This window comes from Mustela erminea, chromosome 6, assembly GCF_009829155.1.
Source record: "Mustela erminea isolate mMusErm1 chromosome 6, mMusErm1.Pri, whole genome shotgun sequence".
Classification (NCBI taxonomy): domain Eukaryota; kingdom Metazoa; phylum Chordata; class Mammalia; order Carnivora; family Mustelidae; genus Mustela; species Mustela erminea.
In genome coordinates, this window is record NC_045619.1 from 52,641,857 (window position 1) to 52,665,753 (window position 23,897).

The 23,897-nt window shown below is 39.3% G+C and overlaps 1 protein-coding gene and 1 pseudogene across 2 annotated transcripts; both read right to left on the minus strand.

The window, feature by feature from the left end:
• Window positions 1-10: 10 nt before the first annotated feature.
• M6PR (mannose-6-phosphate receptor, cation dependent) lies at window positions 11-9,346 on the minus strand. Of its 2 annotated transcripts, XM_032347197.1 has the most exons (8): window positions 8,905-8,996; window positions 7,274-7,323; window positions 5,085-5,264; window positions 3,818-3,984; window positions 2,558-2,667; window positions 2,144-2,274; window positions 1,477-1,603; window positions 11-1,019 (listed from the first exon to the last, which is right to left on the minus strand). In XM_032347197.1, exons 3-8 carry the CDS (start codon window positions 5,261-5,263, stop codon window positions 897-899), a joined length of 837 nt encoding a protein of 278 aa, XP_032203088.1. In that variant the 5' UTR covers window position 5,264; window positions 7,274-7,323; window positions 8,905-8,996; the 3' UTR covers window positions 11-896. The 2 variants fall into 2 exon arrangements, with proteins under 2 accessions (XP_032203088.1, XP_032203087.1); XM_032347196.1 differs by lacking the exon at window positions 7,274-7,323 and having other exon boundaries at window positions 8,905-9,346.
• Window positions 9,347-21,521: 12,175 nt separating this feature from the next.
• LOC116593230 lies at window positions 21,522-22,172 on the minus strand (annotated as a pseudogene).
• Between the last annotated feature and the right edge of the window lie 1,725 nt (window positions 22,173-23,897).

Here is a 23,897-nt window from a genome sequence, read left to right on the forward strand (position 1 = left end):
GAAGAAAAGCTTTGCCTAAAGCTTTTACTGTGAGTGGGAGAAGAAAGCCATCAAGGAGATCCCACCACGGGTAAACAGACTTCCTTTTCTGAAACCCCTATAGCACAAGAGGTCCCATTCACTTTCCCTTTCTAACGGACTAGACTTCTGGATAAGGTATTTTGGCCATACAAGGTCCACGACCACAAGGCCACAATCCAGGGTCCAGTTCCAGCTATAAGGTCACTCCACTGCCAACAACTGATGTGATGGTATTTTATAATCCTCTAAGTGGGAAATTAACATTTTCCCCATCCCAATCCCAGAGGTGGAAGAAGCAAGCCTGCAACATCCCTAGGCTCAGACCAAATAGAAATACTTGGAATGTAACCAAGTAATCACCATAGAGTAGTTCCAAGCAGCAAGAAATTACATCTAGGTTCTCATGGAGACTACTGTAGGGTACAGAGTAACAGCATGAAAGCAATCAAACCTTGTATAAATAATGTTTCTTTGCCCCCTTTTTTTTTAATTGAAGAAATCCAGTGTCTCAAAAACTTGTGAAAATATGTTTAAAAAAGACTCAGGGAGCCTGCCACACTTTTTTGCTCATTGTAACTATCTTGTACCTTCTGATACCAAGAGATAGTGTGATAGCCTCTTCTGCACAGGCCCTATTATTTTTATCTCTGTCCTATAACTGTACCTCTCTAGAAAAAAAAAAACAAAAAACAAAATGGGGAGCAAAGAGAAGGCATTTCTGCTAGTGAGAAGAGAATGCAAATCAAAAGCAAACTGGAAAGCAAGATCAATGTTAAGGATGGGATGAGAGACTGGAGTGGAGACTGCCTAAGAAATCTGGCTGAGTATGCTTTGGTTTGGGGGACTGAAGAAGCAGCTGGGCATTTAAAGTGCAATCACATTGGTAATAAATGATCATCCCTTTCTTCTGACTCCTCGCCCAGCTGATCATCCCCCACACCACGATACGCAGCAGGCACATTGCGGGGTTTAGAACGGCACACAAAGTCACAACCATCCTGTAGAGAGAAGCAAAGGAAGGAAATGATAATCTGGAATAACCAACTTTGAGGGTGAGGCAAAATACACCTATGGCCTAAGAATATGGCAAGAACTAGGTTTCTTCAAGGATAATGAGAAAATCCAGAAGCTCTAAGGGCCAGCCTAAATTGAATTTAGGGCTAATGCGAGAAAAATTCTAATTAGGTCTTACTTTCTCCCCATCCAGGTCCCTTAACAGCTTTATCAGATTCCTCAACTTAAGCAACAGTGTTGCTCTTCCAGCGAAGCCTTTCCTAAGGCCAGACACTAAGATGCTATGCTACTTGTTACTTTGTACTACGGCCTGGGACTCCTTTGTGTTTAGCACCCGAAGTCCTATGTCCCTGGAAATCCCCCTGTCTAGGTAAGCCAGGGTGGTTGGTCACTCAGCCTTGGCGGCAGGCTACAGACTCAGCCACCAGTCCTGTTACTTACTGCTACCAGGTTGCCAAGATCTTGCCAGAAGGCTAAGTGGGGAAACTGCTCCATTCCCTTGGCTCCCACCACCAGTCGCTGGTATAGGAACCCTCCGATGATATAGACAGCAACCAGTGATGCAAACCTATTAAGAAAGACATCACTAGTTAAAAACCAAGGACTAGTAAAACTGATAAGAAAAGGTAATCTTTATATTCATTAGTGGTTTCCTAGTCTGTATTCTATAAAAATGGGGGAAAAAAACGCCCCTAAAATGGGAAGGGTGCCTTCTTTAGAAAACCAGTTAGAGCACATCTAAAAGCAAAGGCTCAGACAAAAATAAGACTTAATGTGTGACTCTGACTTGTAGCCAAGAATAAGTACTATTAGCTAGGTATAGAGTTCCACTTCCCCGAAAATTCTTATAATCTAATGGGATAATAAAAAAACTGTCCGGTTTTCCAGTAATGGGACGTAAAGCATTTCCAAATGCAAATATTAGAGGTGAAACGTTGTATCTAACTTTTTAAAACTTGCATAATCAGAGTTTAAAAGTACCCCCCCTCCAATTATAGTATAGTGTGTACACATATACAGACAATTTGTGTCTAAGTGTCACCAAGTAATTGAGTTTAAGGGGGGAAAAAAAGGGAAGGTTTGGACTGATAAAGGAAAAAGCACTCACGTGACTAGTAAGATAGAACCCACACTGAGGTGAGAGATCTCTGGGGAGCAGGCTAGGCTGCTATCCATCTCAAAGAGGTAGAAACAATCTTGAACTTTGCCTCGCTCCTCAAACACAAGGTTAAAATTGTCCTGATGATGAAAGGACAGAACAGAACACAACAATGTGGTTAACTGTTTCGACGCTTACTTAGAAAAAGAAAAAACCCACAAACTAAAAAACATTTGCTTTCTCTCCTGATTCAGTAATTTATTTTCCATGTATGATCGAACACAGGTGTCTGTGACACAAGGAAAAACTGAACTAGTTTTCTCTTGTCTGTCCCGATATATCTTTTTCTCTGTGGAAATTCTTTCCACCTCAGGTCAGTGCTCTCATCTGCTCTCTAGGCTCATGTGCCCCGGGATGCCTCACCGCTAGTGTGTGTCGATTGCAGGAGATCATCACCACTGCACGACGCTGCTCCATGCCACAGTGACTGTCATATTCGTCACCCCCTTTATAGGTCAGCATGATCCAATTACCTGAGGAGGGACAATGGAAATGTTGCTTTGGGGCAGGAAGGCAGGCCTAGGTATGATGGCAGAAAGGAATGGAGGAGTTCAATGAAATTGGTTTTGATTAAAATAACCAGTATCAGTATGAGCTCTGTAAACCAGAAATACCAAGTTAAAACGTGCTTCTTTGTAACAGCTTTGTGTTCCCTTAAGACAACGAAGAATCAGATATTCACGTAAGAATAGTCTTAATTTTCCATATTAAAGGCAGGCAACTAATAGTGCAAAAACAATTAGGACCCATGCTTTCACACTGATTGACATTTTCTGAACACCTGCTCACATCAAAAGAGGTTCCATAAAATTCTTAGGTGGTAGGGGAAAACTTAAGATTTAAAATTAGCCACAGATAAATGCAAGGTGTAAGACCGGGAGCCATTTCTTCTTTAGTACTTATGGCACTCAAATTTCTTTTGCAAAATATCCTTTGATTTATCAATCATGTGAGGTGAATAAGGTAAAGATTCTGCTTCTAATCTTGCACATATGAAGAAACACAAGATGAAATGATTTTTCAAAGTCATAGGCAAGTAAACATGAGCTGGGTCAAAAATCCAGTCTTCCAACCCCTACTTACCCCCAAATTCTTGATGTTATTTTTCATTATATTATTGATATGAACAAATATCTGCACTGGAAAATACGTTATCTGCTTAAGGGAGGGAATTAGACCATAGGTGCTCACATAGTTCTTTCCAGCAATATGATTTTATGACTTTTGAGAAACCTAATCACCACAGCCCAAGTTAGCTGGGGAAGTTTTGGTAGACAGGTTTGCAAAAGAAGTTTAATCTCTGAAAATGTAACTGGCAAAACTGGACTAATTCAATGAGAAATGGTTGTTGGTGTTTTCAAGCCTGGTATGAAAAACATATTAAGCTACAGAATCCCAGCTAGATTCTTTATGCATGAGCTTTTCATTAACTTTAAAACAAACATAAAGGTCCTGACCCATGACTCCAGAGGAGCGGTGGAACTAGGTATCTTGTGGTTTAGTCTCAGGTGAACTGAAGCACATGTACCATATAATACTCTAAAAAGAATGCAAAAGGCTGACACATACAGGATCGTCAGAGGGATTGACCTGGGATCTATTAACCAACAGGGAGAGTCTTACTTCCATTGAAGACGTGAGTCTCGTTGAGTCTCCCTACCACTCTTTCCTTCCCATTACTTTTGTTGATCTGCACCAGGCCTGCCCCAGAGGTGCGGTTGCCAGCTTCCCGGCAGACCCTGAACATATAGATGTATGTGTCCGGACCCTGGCCCACAGTGCTCTCAAAGCTGTAAGGAGAAGTGAGGAGAAAGAAGGAAGAGAAGTTACTGGCTATCAGCTTTAGGACAAGCAGCCTCTCTTCCTTTAAGCTGCCTACCCCTACCGCCCCCCCCCAACCTCCTGCCAAGTGTGATTAATTTACTTATCTGTCACAACTAAATGTACTAGTTAATAATATTTGTTGATTATGAAATACCCATGTAATAGTGAATAGTTCATTTGTTGAAAGAAGACAATCCTAACTGCTGACGATGATGGTTTAAAACACAACATCCAAGGTAGCTAGATATTCTAGAATACCTATTCTAGACTATGCTGAAGTGTCAGTTGCTATTTCCCAGTGAATAGGATCTATGTTCATGGGAAGTATCCCATGGCTTCTTGTTCCTTGAAGATCATCTTCAGATTTACATACCCAAAGATTCCTGACACTTCTGATGTGTACAGGCCTCAATGTTTATCTGATACTTCTAAAGTCCTATTACATGGAAGTACCAAATAATGCTTTTTAATTCCTATAAGGTGGTCTCCTGGATCCAGTCTTAAAAACAGTGCATTTTCTCTTCTGCATAAGAGAATTGCACACTGCTACTAAAAACTGGGCTCAGAATTTGCTCTACAGCATTTAAAAAAAAAAACAAAACAAAAAACCAACAAGCAAAACCAAACAGGAGTGCCTGGGTGGCTCAGTAGGTTAGCATCCAGCTCTCAATCTCAGCTTAGGTTTTGATCTCAAGAGTTGTGGATTTGAGCCCTGCCCTGGGCTCCACGCTGGGCATGGAGCCTGCTTTTAAAAAAAGTAAGATATCATGGCCAAATAAGACCAACATTACTAAAGTTCAGACTAGAACCATCTCCCAGAGTTGGTTATTATACACGTTTCCCCTCCATACAGAGTAGTAATACTAAAAGTCAGTAAGTGGAGGAAAAAAATATATTCTTAAGATTCTGTTTTAAAAAGTATTTCTATACCCAATGTGGGACTCGAACTTACAACCCCAAGATCAAGAGTCATATGCTCCACCAACTGAGCCCGCCAGGCCCCCGAGAAGAAAAGATTCTTTAACAAAGTTATTTTCTCAAGTCCTTTAAAGCTGTTCTCAGCTACCTTTTGTTATACAGTGGTTGCAACCTCTTCAGAAGAGCCAACTCTTTCTCAGACTCTCGCCCTTTTTCTCCTACCAGGTCGCAGGTTTTTTCTTCTGTCTGCCAGGATTCTCTTACTGCCACAGCTAGGAGCAGTGGCAGGAGCAGTCCAGTCCTCCGGCAGCTGTAGAAGAGGAACATCCTTTTGGGAGAGGGAGTGTGGGTGTTGAGGAAGCGGGGAAGATCGGGGTCGGGGAAGAGAGAGAGAAAGCACATGAATGTACAATTTTTACTGTTTTATCTTCCATCCACCACTTATTCTACATTAGTCAGTTATCCTTATTAACACAAAGTTGGGTTTTATTTTTTTGGGTCTATTTCGGGCTTTTAGCTTTCCACCCATTATTTTTTTCCCTCTCCTCTAATACTCAGAACAGGATTCTTAATCTTTAGGTTTATTTTTCTTTTTAAAGATTTATTTACTTATTTTGAGAGAGAGAGAGTATGAGCATCTTTACTGTTTCATGAAAAGTTAGACTGCAGTATCTCACACTTAAAGTTTAATACTGTTCATACAAATGGCTTCAACCTGCAGTCCTCCCTAAGGTAACACTCACATTATAACTTAACACTTGATAAAGTCTGGTTGAAAGTTATTGACAGATGTAAAATAGGGAAAGGGACTCCAGTACTTTGGCTCCTAACTTCTCCTGTCAATATTCAGAAACTTCAACAGTCTTTGTTCATATTCATCGTAAGAAAGATGGTAAGAGATAAATAAAGCCACAGCACCTAAAAGCTGACATTTACCTAATTTAATGGCTCATCTCTGAAAACACAATCGTTTAAATTATAGAAGAAGAAAATTCACTAGGTTGAAGTGACTGAAGACATCTTTCAAAATCCACCTCAGGCTCTACATATCATAAATCTCAAGAGTTTCTAAACTTCCAGTAAGCAGTTGTCTTTGTACACTCTGAACTGGTGACAATTCTTGGCAATCACTAAGTCACTTTCCAATTCCCCTGTTTCTTGTACTGCTCTAGGAGTGGAAACACATGGTTCCATTTCCTAAACTCATTTTTCTTTTCCTCTAATCCATCTTCACCCAGGACATACTCATTCATCCTTGCAAAAGACTTCACTCTGATGTCCATTAGTTAATGATCCTCCAGGCCACTGCTACTTGTTAATTTCATAACAGTGTCACTGTTATCATACAAATATTTAATTCTTCCAAACTTTTCTTACTTGTAGTAACATGCTGCCAGACTACAAGCCTGGACTTTGGCTAATTAACTCTTTAGAGTCCTCTAATTCTTTTTCAGGTTAGTTAATCAACTCCAGTACATTTCTAGAATAAAAAACTAGGCAGAGTTTAATGGGTATTAGTAAATTTGAAGATAGGAAAATGGAAGCTCTGAGCCCTGACTGAATTGTCTCTGCCCTGACTGAATTTTCTCTACTCCCCTAAACAAACTTACATTTGACCTTCTGTTTTCCACACTCCATTAGGGCAACATATGCTTGGGAAATTGTCTCCCTGACTTTGTGTATTTTTTTTCTCTTACGATTTTATTTACTTATTTGAGATAAGAGAGAGAGCAGAAGCATGGGGAGGGGCAGAGGGAGAAGCAGACTCCACTTTGAGCAGGGAGCCTGACATGGGGCCTGATCCCAGGATGCTGGGAACACGGCCTGAGCCAAAGGCAGACACTTAACTGACAGAGCCACCCAGATGTTCCAACGACTTTGTGTATTTCCAAAACCAACTCACTACAGTAGTATTAGTAAAGTGTTTCCATAGAATAAGTCTCACCAGACGTAATGTCCAAGGCCCCCATAAAACAGATTTAGAGCACTAATAGGAAACTTTATAATAGAGTACTTGCCTTTTACTCTTAAAAGCATTTAACATGCATTAACTAATTAATCCTTACAAAAACCCTATGCAGTAAATACAATTATTGTCCTTATTTTACAGATGAAAGAACTGAGACATAGCCAATGGAGTGACCCAGAAAGTCTGGCTCCAGAGCTCATGGTCTACATTTAACCACTACATGTGTATCCCCTTTCACATTAATTTTTTGGGACTCAGGGTAGGCAGCCAAAGCCTTGCTTTCTTTTTGACAAAGCAGGGGGAAGTGATTCCTCACATAGTTCATTGAATAAGAGGTAGAATAAAGAACTCAAAGCTCAAACTCCTACCTTCCCTAAATTAACTCATTGCTCAACACATTACATGACCAGCATTGTTCCTAAAAAAAAAAAAAAAAATATTAAGAGATTCCTTTTACTAGATTGATTTAACATGCCATATTCCTTATATTGTCTCAGGATCTAATTTAAAATTTCAACTTTCTGGACTGTCAAGCCTTTTTTTTTTTTTTTTCCCCCAGGACCAGTTTTCCAGAGGGGATTCTCATACAGAAGACTGTGTTATACGGCCTAAAAGTTAGTTCCTTATTTGTTAACAGTTTATGATTTCTCTTCCCAAATTAGAATAGGATAAAGGGTTAAACACCCCGCAGTCTCCATTAGTGGAGCTGAACTCTCTTTCATTTGCTTATTCGTTCAAGAAGTTAGGCTGAGACTCAACTTACACTCTTCTCTCTTTTCTGCCTAAGGTTTGTCTGTTTTGAGCTACTTCTTTGATTCAGTGGCAAATGCTCTAAGTGCTTTATCTAGATTGTCTGTAATCTTCACAGCCAAGAAAAGTAGGTATAATTTCTCCCATTTTACAGATGAGGAAACTGATGCTTACAAAGGCTAAATTATTTGCCCTAGGTTACACAAGTATTAAACATGTATGAAGTTGGTGGGGCAACTTGGATGATTCATGGCATAAAGCTATTTTCTGATAAATATAGGGGTGCAAAAATTTATTAGCGAGCGTATGAAATCCAAGGGCTGTGTAGTTCCCTTTTAATGTGCTACACTTAGATCCTGAAGGTGCAACAGTCTGTCTAGATACTTTGGAAATAAAGGGCCGAACTTTAAGATTTTGAAAATCCCCTTCAATTTTCTTGTTCTAGGACAGATCTATTTTGGTAATGCTAAAACAATTCTCTTCAATGGAGTGACCACTGACTAAGCCAGGAATTGGGAAGCAGTTCAAATCACTGGGCATCTGTACCACTCTTTCCCACCCGTCAAGACTAGCCATGAGCATTTTCCATTTTTCAGTGGAATTTCTACTTTCTGCTGTCTGGCTCATTCCTGAGGTAACCACCCTCATCTCCTGTCTCCAGCAGTCTACCCTTTCAGAAGAGCAGCCCTAACTAGCTAAACGGCCCGACGCTGAGAAGCCCTAGACAAGCGGCTCTAGGTCCCATGGGCGGAAGCTCCCCAGAAAGAGAAAGCACGAGATAAGCCCTCTAGTAGCTATCCCATACCATACACGCATCCTCTTCGAACTTCTCCCAGGGTTCTAGAAATTCTTATTCCCTCTAGTCTCCTGATTTCCCAACTGCCTAGAGCCGTATCCTCTGCATATGATGCCACTTTACCTTCCTCCACAATGCAGGCCAAAAATTCCCTCTACAGGTATCCAGGAACACCTCCAGCGACTCCATACCCAGGGTCCTTCCTTTCTCTGCCTTCCAAATACACGTCGAATCCTTCTCCGGTCTTGGTAGGTCCTTTCTCCCTCACTCCCTTCGGGACTCTCTAACTCCCCGCCCTGACGCCTCCGCCTCCATTCTGCCCTAGGGCTCCTCAGCTGGAATCCTGGCTAGAACCGCGGCCAAGGGAGACTTAGCGATCCCCAGCCCCTGTTCCGGGCACCGGGGTGTGAGCGCTCTCCAGCTCCCCTCCTCCTCCACGCCCCTCATACTCACGTGTCACGGGTACAGGGAGTAGCCAAGGCGCAGAATCCCTGGCTGAATACCTGTCTGGGGCTGGGAGACAGGGCCAGCGAGGGGCCAGCCACAGACCCCGTACCCAGAACTCGTGTCAAAGGCCAGCGTTCCCCAAGGCGCCTCGCCGTGCTCCACTCCGGGAACCGGAAACAGGAAGCACCAGGCGTCTTCTGGGCAACTGCTCCTCCCACTAGACCCCGCGGCATGTGACCACAGAACCATTTCGCCCCTTTCCCCTTCCCGGTCTCCCGGCCGATCTCAGGCCCTGATTGGTCAGGATCCCGGTCCTGTAGCTCCGCCCTTGTCCTATCAACTCCAACCACTTTCCGAGATTTTCAAGTTGCGTTCCACCTTCGCGGGGGGGGGGGATTCGCGTTTCTACCACTGGGGTCCCAGAGTCCCGCCCCTGAGCTTCTCTGCTCGCGGAGTCGCTCGCGGAGTCACGCGCGGTCACGCGGGGTCACGCGCGGTCTCGCGCCGGCCAGCTCCCAGAAGAGGGTACGCGAGGGCGGGCGGCGGAAGCGGAAATTGGGAAAGGGGGCCGTCGGCCAGGCTTCAGTGGGAGCTGTAGTTCTCGCCCCGGGTCTCTTCCTGTCGGCGTTTCCCGTGCCGGTTTGCCGCCGGCGAGAGGCGCTGTTTCGCCGTCGGCCTGTGCCGAGTCGCGTTGTCTTCAGGATCGGCATCTAGAGGAGAGTGGACAGCGATTGGTCGCGGCTTTCTTAACGACACCTTTGTTCTTTATTTCCTTTCTATACTTGAGTACCTTGGGGTCTGTTGTTACCCGTACTGTTTTCGTTAACCTTGTCATCCCGGTCATTCTGCGTAAAACACGGCAAACAGTTCTGTTCACCGGAGGTTTCGCGGCATTTTGCGTGCTGAGCCCTCCGTAACCGATTCTGTTCAGCCCACCCTGTCCGCATTTCTGGTGTCCCGGGGAAAGAACTATCCTCTTTTAGTCTGCGTGCCTTTGCCAAGATCCTCCGCGGTTTCCCTCAGGTCGGTCTGAACTCGTCGCTTGCTCAAGTCCTGCGCGTTCCTGGAACTCGGTTCAAATGCTTTTGCTCCCGGGACTTTCTGGATTTTAACGCTTTTCGGAATGAAGAACTCCTTCCTCTAAGTGCCCGCTTGTTGCCTCTACTTGGTTTTAACCGGATTTCATCCTGCTTTGACTCCTGCGTTGCTTTTGTGTGTGTCCCCCTCTCTTCGCGGGTAGGGACTGGATTTTGATGCGTCTTTCTCACCAGAGCTAGTACAATGTTTTGAATCCAGTAATAATGGAAGCGAATACGTGCCTGGTTCTGTGGTGCCGGCACTGTTCTAAGTGCTTTAAATGGGAATTGATTGATTTAATCTTAAACCTAAGCTTTCAATTTTAAAGCTGATGGTGGCTAAGGAACTTACTCTGGTTGGTTGCCACGTCTATTAAGTTAATGTTGTCAGTATTCAGGTTCCGTCATGGAGGCGTAAGTTAGTTACATGTGCATGTAGTCTTCAGAGTCGAAGCTCTCACGCAATACTTTATGCTCACTGTTTAGGATTCTGCATTTGTTTATTGATTGGTACATTCAGTTCAGCCAAGGTGGGTATCATGTCTGGGTTGGGTTTGAATGTGTTCTCAAGAAAAATATAAGAAAATTCGGGGCACCTGGGTGGCTCAGTGGGTTAAAGCCTCTGCCTTCGGCTCAGGTCATGATCCCGGGGTCCTGGGATCGAGCCCCACGTCCGGCTCTCTGCTCAGGGGGGAGCCTGCTTCCCTTCTCTGTGCCTTCCCTGCTTCGCTCTCTGTGCCTGCCTCTCTGCCTGCTTGTGATCTCTGTCAAATAAATAACTAAAATCTTAAAAAAAAATCTTTAAAAAAAGAAAAATATAAGAAAATTAAAAAGTTAATCTCTTTTTAATAAGAGTAATTTGTAATCAGAAAATACAGAGAAGGACAAAATAAAAATCCAAAAACCCACAAAGAGGTTATGTATTTCTCTCAGGAATGTGTTATCCATTTCCTTCTTAAAAACATTTAATGTAATCAAAGTTTTTCTCTATATCGCTAACTTTACAAATAAACTTTTAATTTTTTAATTTTTATTATTTTAAAGATTTTCTTTATTGATTTGACAGAGATCACAAGTAGGCAGAGAGGCAGGCAGAGAGAGGGGGAAGGCAGACTCCCTGCTGAGCAGAGAGCCCAATGCAGGACTGGTCCCAGGACCCTGGGATCATGACCTGAGCCCAAGGCAGAGGCTTTAACTCATTGAGCCACCCAGGCGCCCCACAAATAAACTTTTTAATGGTTGCATAATATTTAGGTGCATGGATTACTGCTTAAGCAATTCCATTAGAGTTAGGTATTTAAGGCATTTCTACTGAAATTTTTTTTTTTTCAATTCATTCAACATATAGTTACTGAGCAGTTACACTGTTATAGATTTTGGGTGATGAATGGGAGAAAATAAAAGACAAAAATCTCTTTTACAATGAGCTTTCATTCTAGAATTAATGTTGTTTTGTTGGTGAATTCAAATTTTAACTTCAGAAATCTTGCCTCTGGTCATTGCCTACAGTCGTGTTGGGCTTGAGGGAAGGTAGGTTGTATGTTGGAAATGGTGAAAGGTCCAGCAACACAGTTGAGTAGGATGAATAATTTGTCTTATGTAGTAGGAGTGAGAAGGAGGGAGAGACCTCCCTTTCCATCCCTTACAAATAACTTGGGTTACTTCCCTGCTTCTCAGCCTTTAGGGCTGATTATGGAAACTATCTATGTCAGGGACAAAACTGAAATTAGCAGGGTTTTTGCTTTTCTGCTCTGTGCCTGTCTAGCCTTATCATTAACAAGAACACCCTCCATACTCTACCCACACCCACACCCCCTCCCACATACAATTGCTCACTTTGTTTAGAAAGTTCTGTGACTTTTGTTCTAAAATCATATGTTAAGGATGCCTCCTGTTTAGTATAAGCAGAGGGGAAGATGCTGGAAAGATCTAGTGCTCCCCACTTTGTACATGGAGGATATATTCCAAGATCCCTGAAACTAGGAACAGTACTGAACCCCATATATACTGTATTTTTTTTCTTATACATAACCTATGATAAGGCTTGATGTGTAAGTGAGGCATAGTAAGAGATGAATGACAACAATAATAAAATAGAACAATTATAACAATATGTGAATGTGGTGTCTGTCAAAATATCTAACTGTGGGGTGGTTGGGTAGCTCACTGGGTTAAGCCTCTGCCTTTGGCTGAGGTCATGATCTCAGGGTCCTGGATTCCAGCCGTGTATCGGGCTGTCTGCTCTGCAGGGAGCCTGCTTACCCCCTTCTCTCTGCCTGCCTCTCTTTCCTACTTAAAATTAAAATCTGTTAAATTAAAAAAAAAAATCTAACTGTACTGTACTCATCCTTCTCATTGTGATGGTGAGAGATGATGCGCTCACATGATGAAAGGAAGTGAGGTGAATGACATACAATTGTGATTTAAGGTTAGGTTGTTATTGACAGATAAGTCAGGAGGAGGATCATCTGCTCCCAGGATGTGGTTGACCTTGAATAACTGAAACCATAGAAAGCAAAACTGTGTATAGGGGATACTACTGTATCCTGGATCCATCAATTCATTGCTTTGATAATTTTCCCCGTCTACTTTTTTGTTAACTCTGAGCTGGGAGGTTGGGAATGGCTTTTTAAACCTCTCAACAGCTTCCTTCTGTATGAGTTTTGCATTGCAGGTTTTGCTCTGGTTTTACTATCAAATCCAACCTGCTCACAATTTCTGATCTACTCAGGGATATTTTGAAATTTGTTGGTAGATTCTTAATCCTGTTATGCATGTATTTAGTTTGCTGTCTTGAATTGGATTTCAGTTTTGTATTTTTTTTTTAAGATTTTATTTATTTATTTGACAGAGAGAGATCACAAGTAGACAGAGAGGCAGACAGAGAGAGAGAGAGAGGGAAGCAGGCTCCCTGCTGAGCAGAGAGCCCGATGCGGGCCTCGATCCCAGGACCCTGAGATCATGACCTGAGCCGAAGGCAGCGGCTTAACCCACTGAGCCACCCAGGCGCCCCTCAGTTTTGTATTTTTATTGATGCTTTCCTTTTAAAACATTTAACATATTTCAAGGACTAAATACATTTTTTGGTTTTGATAATTTTCAACTTTAATATAATTTAACATTTTTAGAATAGATGAAAGAATAGTAAAAAGAACTCTTGTATTCACTTTACCTCGATTTACCAGTTGTTTACAAGTCGCCCCATTTGCTTTATTGGTCTCTCCCATCCCTGTAAACACACACACACACACACACACACACACCACACAATATATACACACTCACGCAATGGTTTATTTTGAACAATTTGAAAGTTGCCCGTTACTGTTAAGGACATTAGTGTGTATTTCCCAAGAATAAAGACATTCTCTTAACTTATTACAGTGTAATCATCACAATTAGGAATATAACATTGGTAGGATATTATTACCTAATCCATGGCCCATATTTAGATTTCATCAGTCATCCCAGTAAATATGCTTTGTAATTATTTCCCATTCCCCAACCACAGAGTCCAAGCAGGAGTCACACATTGCAGTTAGTTGCCATTTTTCTTTGTCACTTAAATTTTGAAAAGTACAGGTCACTTAATTTGTAAAATATCTCTCATTTTGGGTTTTCCTCATGATTATATTTAGGTATACGTTTTCTTTTTCTTTCTTTTTTTTTTTAAATGTTTTTAAAAAGATTTTATTTATTTATTTGACAGAGAGATCACAGGTAGGCAGAGAGGCAGGCAGAGGGAGAGGAGAGGGGGAAGCAGGCTTCCTGCTGAGTTGAGAGCTGGCTGCGGGGCTGGATCCCAGGACCCTGAGACCATGACCTGAGCTGAACGCAGAGGCTTAAACCACTGAGCTATCTAGGCACCCCTAGGTATGTGCTTTTTGATAGGACTAAGAAGTGATGTGTCCTCTTACCAGTCAAGATGCAATTAGAAGACAGATACCAGACCAGTGATTTTAAGGAAAAATTTAATGTAGACTTGTTTTCTAGTAAAAAATAATTAGTAAGAGGGGCTCAACAAGGACTCTAGGTTATAGAGAAGTTACACAGAAATAACAACTGGGGTGCCTGTGTGGCTCAGTGGGTTAAGCCTCTGCCTTTGGCTCAGGTCATGTTCTCAGGGTCCTGGGATCGAGCCCTGCATAGAGCTCTCTGCTCGGTGGGGAGCCTGCTCCCCCCCCCCCCCCTGCCTACTTCTCTGCCTACTTGTGATATCTCTCTCTCTGTCAAATAAATAGATAAAATCTTTAAAAAAAAAAAAAAAAGAAATAGTAACTACAAAATGCAGCTACTACCTCTGGGCTGAAGAAGAGTTAGCATAGCAAGGAAGTACCTTAGAAGCTTGAAGAAGTGCTCACTTCCCCCAACCACGAGGTAGAGATTCAGGCCTGTGAAGAGATTGTGTAGTTCCTGCCGCAGGAACAGGCAGCCCACTGATGAGATAACAGATAAATTGCTGGAGGGTGTGGGTTGATGTCGACTGCCAGTGGGAGCCTCCTTTTGTCATTTTGACATCTCCCCAACACGTTTGGAGCAAATTCTTTACTTTTAGATATACAGATATTCCCTGCTTATCTTGTATTTTAATTATCCTAGAATCAGTCATTTCTCCATGGGAGCCTGGTTCCTCTTAGTGGAGAGTGGTGTTGAAAAACCAAGATCTGATTACAAGGTGTGTTTGTTGCTACTTTTGGGTCACTGCTTTAGTGCCTCTAGGCAGAGTTAGGAAATCTATATATATTTCTAAGAGTGAGAAACCGCTCCCATTACACAATATATTTATACATTTGTTTACAGACAAGAAAATACAGGAAGTAGCTTTATAACTGATAAACCATACCAATGTGTAAAGCAAGCCTATTGGAGTTCAATATTTGTTTGAAGTTTTATTTTTTTGTTGTTGATGAGGTACAATTTATCAATAATGAAGTACACAACTCATAGGTGTATAATTCAATGCATCTTAACAATGCATCATAACTGTAACCACCTTGTAATCAAGATTTAGTAGATTTTCATCACCCAAGAATATTTCCTCATGTTCCTGTCTAGGATTTTCATTACAGTGTTGCATAGAAATGATAAAATTAAACATCATCCTGGCTTTGCTCCTGGGATAAACCGCACTTTGTCATGATGAATTGTCTCTTGTATTTTTCTGAATTTCATTTGCTGATATTTTTTCAAAGATTTTGAAGTCTATATTCATGAGTGTTCATGAGTCTAGTTTTTTTTTTTTTTTTGAAGATTTTATTTATATATTTGTCAAGGAGAGAGAGAGGGAGAGGACGAGAGAGCATAAGCAGGGGAGCTGCAGATAGAGGGAGAAGCAGGCTCTCCGCTGAGCAGGGAGCCCAATGCAGGATTCCACCCCAGGACTCTGGGATCGTGACCTGATCCAAAGGCAGAGGCTTAACTGACTGAGCCATCCAGGTGTCCATAATCTTTTTTTCTTGTAATTCTTTGTCAGTTTTGGTATCAGAATCATGATAGCTGCCTAAAATAAGTTGGAGTGTATACTTTCATTTTCTATTTTCTGAAGGAATTGTGTTATTTATACTTCGAAGCTTGATAGAACATGCTATTGAAGTCATCTGAGCATGAAGCTTTTTTAACGGGAAGGTTTGTATTAAGAAATTCAGTTTCTTTAGTAGAGCCATTCAGAAATTTCTGTTTCTTGTTGTGTTAGTTGGTAAATTGTGTTTTTCTTTCTTTCTTTTTTTTTTTAGGAATTATTATACATTTAATTTATTTGAACTCTTTATAAAAAATTAAAAATCAAATACATTTTCATTTGCTAATATTATTATGAAACATTATCCTATAAAATCTGTTATCTGTTTATATTCCCTACAGACTTTTTAAAAAAAATTCAGTTAATTAACAGATAATGTATTATTGGTTTTAGAGGTAGAGGTCAGTGATTCATCAGTATTATATAACACCTGGTGGTTTTCAAGGAATTTTTCCATTTTATCTAAATTGTTAAATTTTTTGGCATACAGATAGAATATTCCCTTATTACTCTTGTAGTGTCTTTAAAATCTGTAGTAATATACTTGCTTCATTCTTGATATTCATAGTTTGTCTTTCTTTGTTTCTTGGTAAATTTTGTTAGAAGTTTATCAGTTAATAATCTTACCAAATAACCCAATTTTTATTTGTTTATTTTTAATTTTGTTAATTTATATTAAATGTATTATGTAACATATAAATGTATATATTATATAATAGTCAAATTTTGTTCATTTTTCTGTTGGTTGTGGTTAGTTTTTTAAATATTATTCGTTTAGAATTTAAAATTCCCGACCTTTATTCTGCTTGCTTTGGTTTTAATTAGTTCTTCTTTTTTATCTTCTTAAACCAGAAACAGATTATTTATTTAAAGTATTTCTTCTTTTTTAGTCACTTAAAGCTCTAACATTCTAAGTTACTGTTTTAGCTATGGTCTACAAATTTTTGTAATTATTTAGTTTTTTAAATAATTTCTAATTTTGTTTATTATTTCTTCTTTAACCTATGGATTATTTAGAATGTGCATGTGTGTGTGTTTTAGGTATACAAAAAGTCGTGTTAATTATTCAAACAGAACTTAATTTTTGAGTGTACATGTAATGATATGATATATGCTTACATTTCAGAATGATTACTACAGTAAGTTTAGTCAGCATCCATCACCCCAGTTACCAGTTTTTTTCTTGTAGTGAGAACTTCTGAGATCTACTCTCTTAGCAGCTTTCAAATATATAATACAGTATCATTAACTACAGTCACCGTGCTATACGTTACATCCCCATGACTTACTCATCTTGTAATTGGAAGTCTGTACCTTTTAACTAACTTTACCCCCCCTCACCCCCTACAGCTGGCAACCACCAGTCTCTTCTGTCTGTGAGTTCAGTGTTTTTTTGTTTGTTTGTTTTTTAAATCCTACATATAAATGAGATCATACAGTATTTGTTTTTCCCTGTCTGACTTATTTCACTTAACAGTACCCTCAAGGTAAATCCATATAGTCAGAAATGACAGGATTTTCTTCCTTTTTTTTTTTAATGGCTAAATAATCCGTTCTGTATATACACCACATTTTCTTTATTCATTCATCTATCAGCTGATACTTAGTTTGTTTCCATGTGTTGGCTATTGTGAGTAATGCTGCAGTGAATGTGAGAGTACAGATGTATTTTGATATAAAAGATACAAATGGTAGTGATTTTGTTTTCTTCAACTGCATACCCAAAAGTGGAATTATTGGATCATATGGTAGGTAGTTCTACTTTTTAAGGTGGCTTCACACTGTTTTCCATAATGGCTACACCAATTATCATTCCCACCAGTAGTGCCCAGGGTTGCCTTTTCCTCACATCCTTTCCAATACTCTAATAAACACTTGTTATTTCTTGGTTTTTGTTTCTGGGTTTTTTTGGGCTGTTTTTAAAAAAGATTTTATTTATTTGAAAGAGGGAGAGGCAGAGAAAGAGGGACAAGCAGATTCCCCACTGAGCAGGGGAGCTTGATCTCAGGACTCTGACCTTGATCCTAGGATTCTGAGATCATGACTTGAACCAAAGTACCCAGGTGCCCCTGGCTATTTCCATTCTAACAAGTAGGAGGTCATACCTCATTGTATTTTGATTTTTATTTCTCTGATGATTATAAGTGTGTTTTAAAATTTTTAAGTATTTAGGAACTTTCTAGATTTTTTCTTGTTATTGATTCTACTCTGGCTGTAGAACACATCTTTAAGATTGTAACCTATTGAAATTCATTAAAATTTGTATTAGTATCCAGTATTGTAATTTACTTGGTAAATATTCCATTTACACTTGAAAGACACGCATATTCTGTGGTTATTTGATATCATTTTGTTGGATATACTTCAACTAAGTCAAGATGGTTATAGTATTGCTTAAAAATTTTTACTGATTTTTTTTGTCTAGTTGCTTTATCAGTTATTGAGAAAAGGGTGTTTAAATTTTCAACTATAATTATGGATTTGCTTATTTCTTTTTTAATTCAGTGAGGTTTTGCTTCAAATGTTTTGAAATTGTATTATTAGGTTCATACTTACTTGCAGTTGTTATGTATACTTGATGCTGTGATTCATATAACTATGAAATGTACCTGTTTTTACTTGTCAATTTTGTTGTATATTAATAGAACCACTTGTGGTATGCTAAAAAATGTCCCCCATTCCCACCTCCAAAGATGTCTATGTCTAATACCTGGAATCTGTGATTACATTTCCTTACATGGCAAAAGAAACTCTGTAGATACAATTAAATTAAGAATCTTGCATTGGAGATTATGTTGGATTATCCAGGTAGATCTAGTATAATTGTAGTGAAGCAGTAGAGTAAAAGTTCGAAAAAGGAGTATGATGATGGAAACAGGCATTGGAGTGATACACTTTGAAATGAGAGGAAGGGGCTGCAAGCCAAACAATTCAGGCAGCCTATAGAAGCAGGAAAAATTGGGGTGCATGGGTGGCTCAGTTGGTTAAGCCTCTGACTCCTGGTTTTGGCTCAGGTCATGATCTCAGGGGTGTGAGATCAAGCCTCACATGAAGCTCTGTGTTCAGCACAGAGTCTGCTTGAGATTGTCTCTTTCCCTCTCCCTTTGCCCCTTCCCCACTCATGTTGTCTCCCACTCCCCCCCCCCAAGTAATATATAAAAAAATACCCCCCCCTTTGAAAGATGCAGGACAAATAAAGAAAGTGAATTCTTCTCTAAAGCTTCCAGAGGAAAGCAGCCTTCCAACATTTTCATTTAAAATTTTTGACATGCAGAACTGTGAAAGAATAAAGGTACATTGTTTTAAGCCACTGTGTGATATTTGTTACAGCAACATTAAGAAACCTATATACCACTTCAGGTTCCTTTTGCTTACTGTTTGCAGGTATCTTTTTCTATACTTTCTTTCAACCTCTTTGTGTTATTATGTCTACAGTGCATGTGTTATATACAGCGTATTGTTAGTTTTTTGCTTTTTTCCCTAGTGTTCCAATCTCTGCCATTTATTTGATGTATTTAGTGCATTTATGATGAATTCAGTTATTGATATGGTTGGCACTAGGTCTGTCATTTTGCTCTTTGTTTACAGTTCATCTTGTGTGTTTTATTTCCTTTGTTTCTTCTTTCTTTTAAGGAAGTTAAGAAAAACACAATCTTTTATATGTTCCTATGTACTTATCATTTCTGTTCTTCTTCAGTCTTATAAGTCTACATTTTCATCTTGTGACATTTCTTTTTAGTATGAAGAGCTGCTTTTAGCATTTCTTATAGTGCTGGACTGCTAATGACAATGCTATGTTTTCTTTAAATAAAAGTGTTTTTTTCTTCCTCTTTATTTTTGGTGGATGTGTTTGCTGGATATAGAATTCTGGCTGGTAGTATCATTTACCACACACCCCACATTTATTGAGATATAATTGATGTATAACATTGTATAATTTTAAGGTATACAGTGTGATGATTTGATACATGTATATATTGTGAAATGATTACCGCATAAGTTACTACATCCAACACCTCACATAATTTTCTCTCTTTCTTTCTTTTTTGTGGTAAGAACATTTAACATTCACTCTTAGCAAATTTCAAGTATGCAATATAGCATTGTTACCTGTAATTACTATGTGGTACATTACCACTTACTCATCTTATAACTGGAAGTTTATACCTTTTGACCTACATCTCATTTGTTCCACCCCTCAGCCCCTGGCAACCTCCATTCTCTTTATTAATATGAGTTTGTTTTTTTTATTTTCTTTAATTTTTTTTAAGATTTTATTTATTTATTTGACAGACAGAGATCACAAGTAGGCAGGCAGAGAGAGAGAGAAGAGGAAGCAGGCTCCCTGTCGAGCAGAGAGTCTGATGCGGGGCTCGATCCCAGGATCCTGCAATCATGACCCAAACCAAAGGCGGAGGCTCCAACCCACTGAGCCACCCAGGCACCCCGAGTTTGGTTTTTTAAGATGCTACATATAAATGAGATTATGTAGCATTTGTTTTTCTCTGACTTATTTCCCTTGGCATAATGCTCTCAGGGTCCATCCATGTTGTCACAAATGGCAGGATTTCTTTCATTTTTATGCCTTAATACCATTCCATTATATATGTATATGACATTTTCTTTATCCATTCATCCTTTGATAGGCACATAGATGGTTTTCATGTCTTAACTATTGTGAATAATGCTGTAGTGAACAAGAGAGTGCAGATACCTCTTTGACATTATGATTTAATTTCCTTTAGCTACATACCCAGAAGTGGAATTACTGGATCATATGGTGGTTCTGTTTTTAATTTTTTTTAGGAGTTCCATTGTTTTCTCCTTCTTGGTTTCTGATGGGAATTCAGCAATCATTCACGTTATTATTCCCCTCTGTTAATATGTTGTTTTTCTCTGGCTACTTGCAATATTTTCTCTTTATCTGGTTTTCAGCAGTTTTGTTATGATGTTCTTAGGTGGGATTTCCCTTATATTTATCCTGAAAGGGGTTCATTGAATATCTCATATCTGTACATTTTGCACTAACTTTGGGAAATATTTGATCATTAATTCTTCAAATTGTTTTCCTGCTCCAGTATTTTTCTCCTCTTTTTCTGGGGCTTCACTTATAAGCACTTGATATTGTCCTGCAGATCATTGAGGCTCTACTTATTTATTTTTTCTGTTATTTATATTGGATAATTTCTAGCAATCTATCTTCATATTCCGTTGACCTTTTCTTCTGTCCTCTCCAGTTTGCCAATAATCCCATTCAGTTGGGTTTTTTAAAATCTTTAATTAATTTTTAATTTTGGGGGGCTTTTAATTTTAGTTTTTAAAAAAGTTATGGGTCATGATCTTTTTTTTCATTTAAAAAAAAAGATTTTATTTATTATCACAAGTGGGCAGAGATGCAGGCAGAGAGAGAGGAAGGGAAGCAGGCTCCCTGCTGAGTTGAGAGTTTGGGGCTCCATCCCAGGGTCTTGAGATCACAACCTGAGCCAAAGGCAGAGGCTTTAACCCACTGAGCCACCCAGGCACCCCCCCCTTTTTTTTTCATTTTTTAAAAAGATTTTTATTCATTTATTTGACAGAAAGAGCGAGAGAGGGAACAAAAGTAGGGGGAGTGGGAGAGGGAGCAGCAGGCTTTCCACTGAGCAGAGAGTCCGGTGCAGGGCTCAATGCAGGCTCGATCCCTTGCCAAAGGCAGATGCCCAACCAACTGAGCCACCTAGACGCCCCTTTTTTTTCGTTTTATTTTTTATTTGTTGTTTTTTTTTCTTTTTTTTTCATTTTAAACAAGAAGTTTAAACAAGATGCTTGACTTGAAGGGAAAACTATCTAGGATTCATTTCTTTTAATTTATCCCTACTTAAAGACAGAGTGCCCTACATGTAACAGCTACATACAAAAAAGTCATAAAATTGCTCTTAGTTTTATAATGATAAATGAAGAACATTAAAATTCTCCAGTCGAACAAGGTGTGCAAGGATTTTTATGTTTTTGTTTTTTTGTTAAACTGTGAGAACAAAATAACTTACTGGAATATAAAGGTAACAGCTGACTGAGCATGCGACTAATGGAGAGAGTGGGTATTTTCACAGAAGCAGTATTTTCCTCCATCCCATCTCCATTTGATGTTGATCAAAACATACCACTGGCCATTTACTTTAAAAAAATGTGATACGCTTGTGCACATACACAGTTCCTTTATGTACAATAAAGGAATAGGGAAGGGGAAAAAGAAAGAATAGAGGAAACTACTGTAGTAGTCAGGATGTGGTAGAACCCAATTGTGGCTTTCTAATTGAGAATGTCTTTTTGGTCTAGAGGAATGGAATTCTGGAGTAAAGCAGCAGGTTCCCTGTTTAGTAGACACTCCTATCTGCTGCTGGAACACATCAATTGTATCTTCCGCCTCCATTTCCAACTGTGCAGGTGTGTCTGTTTCATTGACTGGCTGCCTATCAAATCAGAATCTGATCTGCCTCGTTGACAAACCCTGTCGTTCACAATAGGCTTTCATCAGTTCCTTAAGTGGTGTATGCTTCTTAATCTTAAACTGCACTACAGAACCATCCTGCCCCACCACCTTCAAACTAATTTGATCTTTGTTCTCAGTCTTGTCTCCTTCCTTGGGCTTTTTGTTGGCCATGCAAGCCTGAGTCTCTTCTGCTGTCGCTTCACAAAAGAGTTATCAGGTCATCACCAAACGAGCACACAAGCAGCACCAGCCATATTCCTTTCTGATTAAGAATTTTACTTGGTTCTTTCTGTTTCCCTGCAGTGGTTCTTCATCTTCTAGTTCATTATGACCATATTTTCCTCTTGTCTGAGCATATTTATACAGCTATTAAAGTCCTTGTTTGCTGATTCCAACATCTATGTCATTTTAAGTTTCTTTTTAGTTATTTGCTTTTCTCTGAGTGGTGGCCCACAATTTCTTATTTTTCTGCGTTGTAATACTTTTTTATTGTATGCTGGACATCAAATACATTATAGGGAATATGCATTATGTTGTCTTTTTTTAAATAAAATTTTTATTTGGGAATAATGTCAGATTTTTAGAAGATAGTACATAGCAATTTTTCATATCCTTTACCCCATTACTTCTAATGTTAACATATTAAATAATCATTTAATCATTGAATCAAAACTAAGAATTAATAACTGCCCTACTTTTATTAACTAACTGCAGGTTTTCTTTGAACTTTACCAGGTTTTCACTGATGTTTGTTTTCTGTTCCAGGATCTAATCCAGGATACTGCCTTGCATTTATATTTCCTTAATCCTCTGGTCTGTTGTAGTTCCTCAGTATTTCCTTATTTTTCATAACCTTGATATAGTTAAGAGTACTAGTCAGGTATTTAGTAGACTACTTCTTTTTTCTTTTTAATTTATTTTTTATTTTCAGCATAACAGTATTCCCTGCTGAGCAGAGAGCCCGATGCGGGGCTCAATCCCAGGACCCTGGGATCATGGCCTGAACCAAAGGCAGAGGCTTTAACCCACTGAGCCACCCAGGTGCCCCAAGTGTCTGACTCTTGATCTGAGATCCTGATCTCTGGTGCTGATTTCAGGGTAATGAGTCCAAGCCTAAAAAAAAAAAAGAAAAAAAAGCCAAAAAACCCCCCCAAACAAGAAAAAAAAAAGCAAAAATAAACGGGGGACTATGTGAGATTAAGTAGTTTTTGCACAGCAAAGGAAACAACAAAATGAATGGGGATGTCAATTAGTATAGCCACTATGGAACAGTGGCTATATATGTTTTGAAAAAACATAAAAAATGGAACTACTGTATGATCCAACAATACCACTTCTGGTTGTATATCCAAAGGAAATAAAATCACTATTTTTGAAAAGATATCCACACTGCCATGTTCATTGCAGCATTATTCATAGTAATCCTAATACAGAAGCAAACTTAATGTCTGTGGATAGGTAAAGAAAAAATATATACTTATATACACTGTATATATGAGAATATATATAGAACAGAAAATTATTCAGCCTTAAAAGAAGAAAGAAATACTGCTATCTGCAACAACATAGATGAAACTAGAGGAATTATCTCTGTCAAATAAGCCAGACCAGAAAGACAAATTTTGCATGATCTCACTATGGGATCTAAAAAAACGAAGAAAAGGAAAAAAGTGTTGAACTCATAGTAACAGAGTAGAAAGGTCATTACCAGAGGCTAGTAAATGGGGGAGAGAGGAGATACTGATCAAAGAGTACAAGCTTTCAGTTACAAGGTGAATAAGCTCTGGAGACCTAATGTATAGACAGCATGGTGACTGTACTTGATGGTAATGTATTAACAAGAGAGTGGATAAACAAACTAGTCTGGTCTATCCATAGGTTGGAATATATTCAGGATAAGAAAGAATGAATTATTGATACACACTTCAATATGGATGGG

Excerpts from the sequence above, each read along its gene's own strand:
- M6PR (XM_032347196.1), bottom strand. The coding sequence starts at position 9,131 with ATGCCGCGGGGTCTAGTGGGAGGAGCAGTTGCCCAGAAGACGCCTGGT. Across the intron at positions 5,265-8,904 it reads ACTCCCTGTACCCGTGACAC|GATGTTCCTCTTCTACAGCT; the intron begins GTGAGTATGAGG and ends CTCTCCCAAAAG. Across the intron at positions 2,275-2,557 it reads GCAATCGACACACACTAGCG|GACAATTTTAACCTTGTGTT; the intron begins GTGAGGCATCCC and ends TTTCATCATCAG.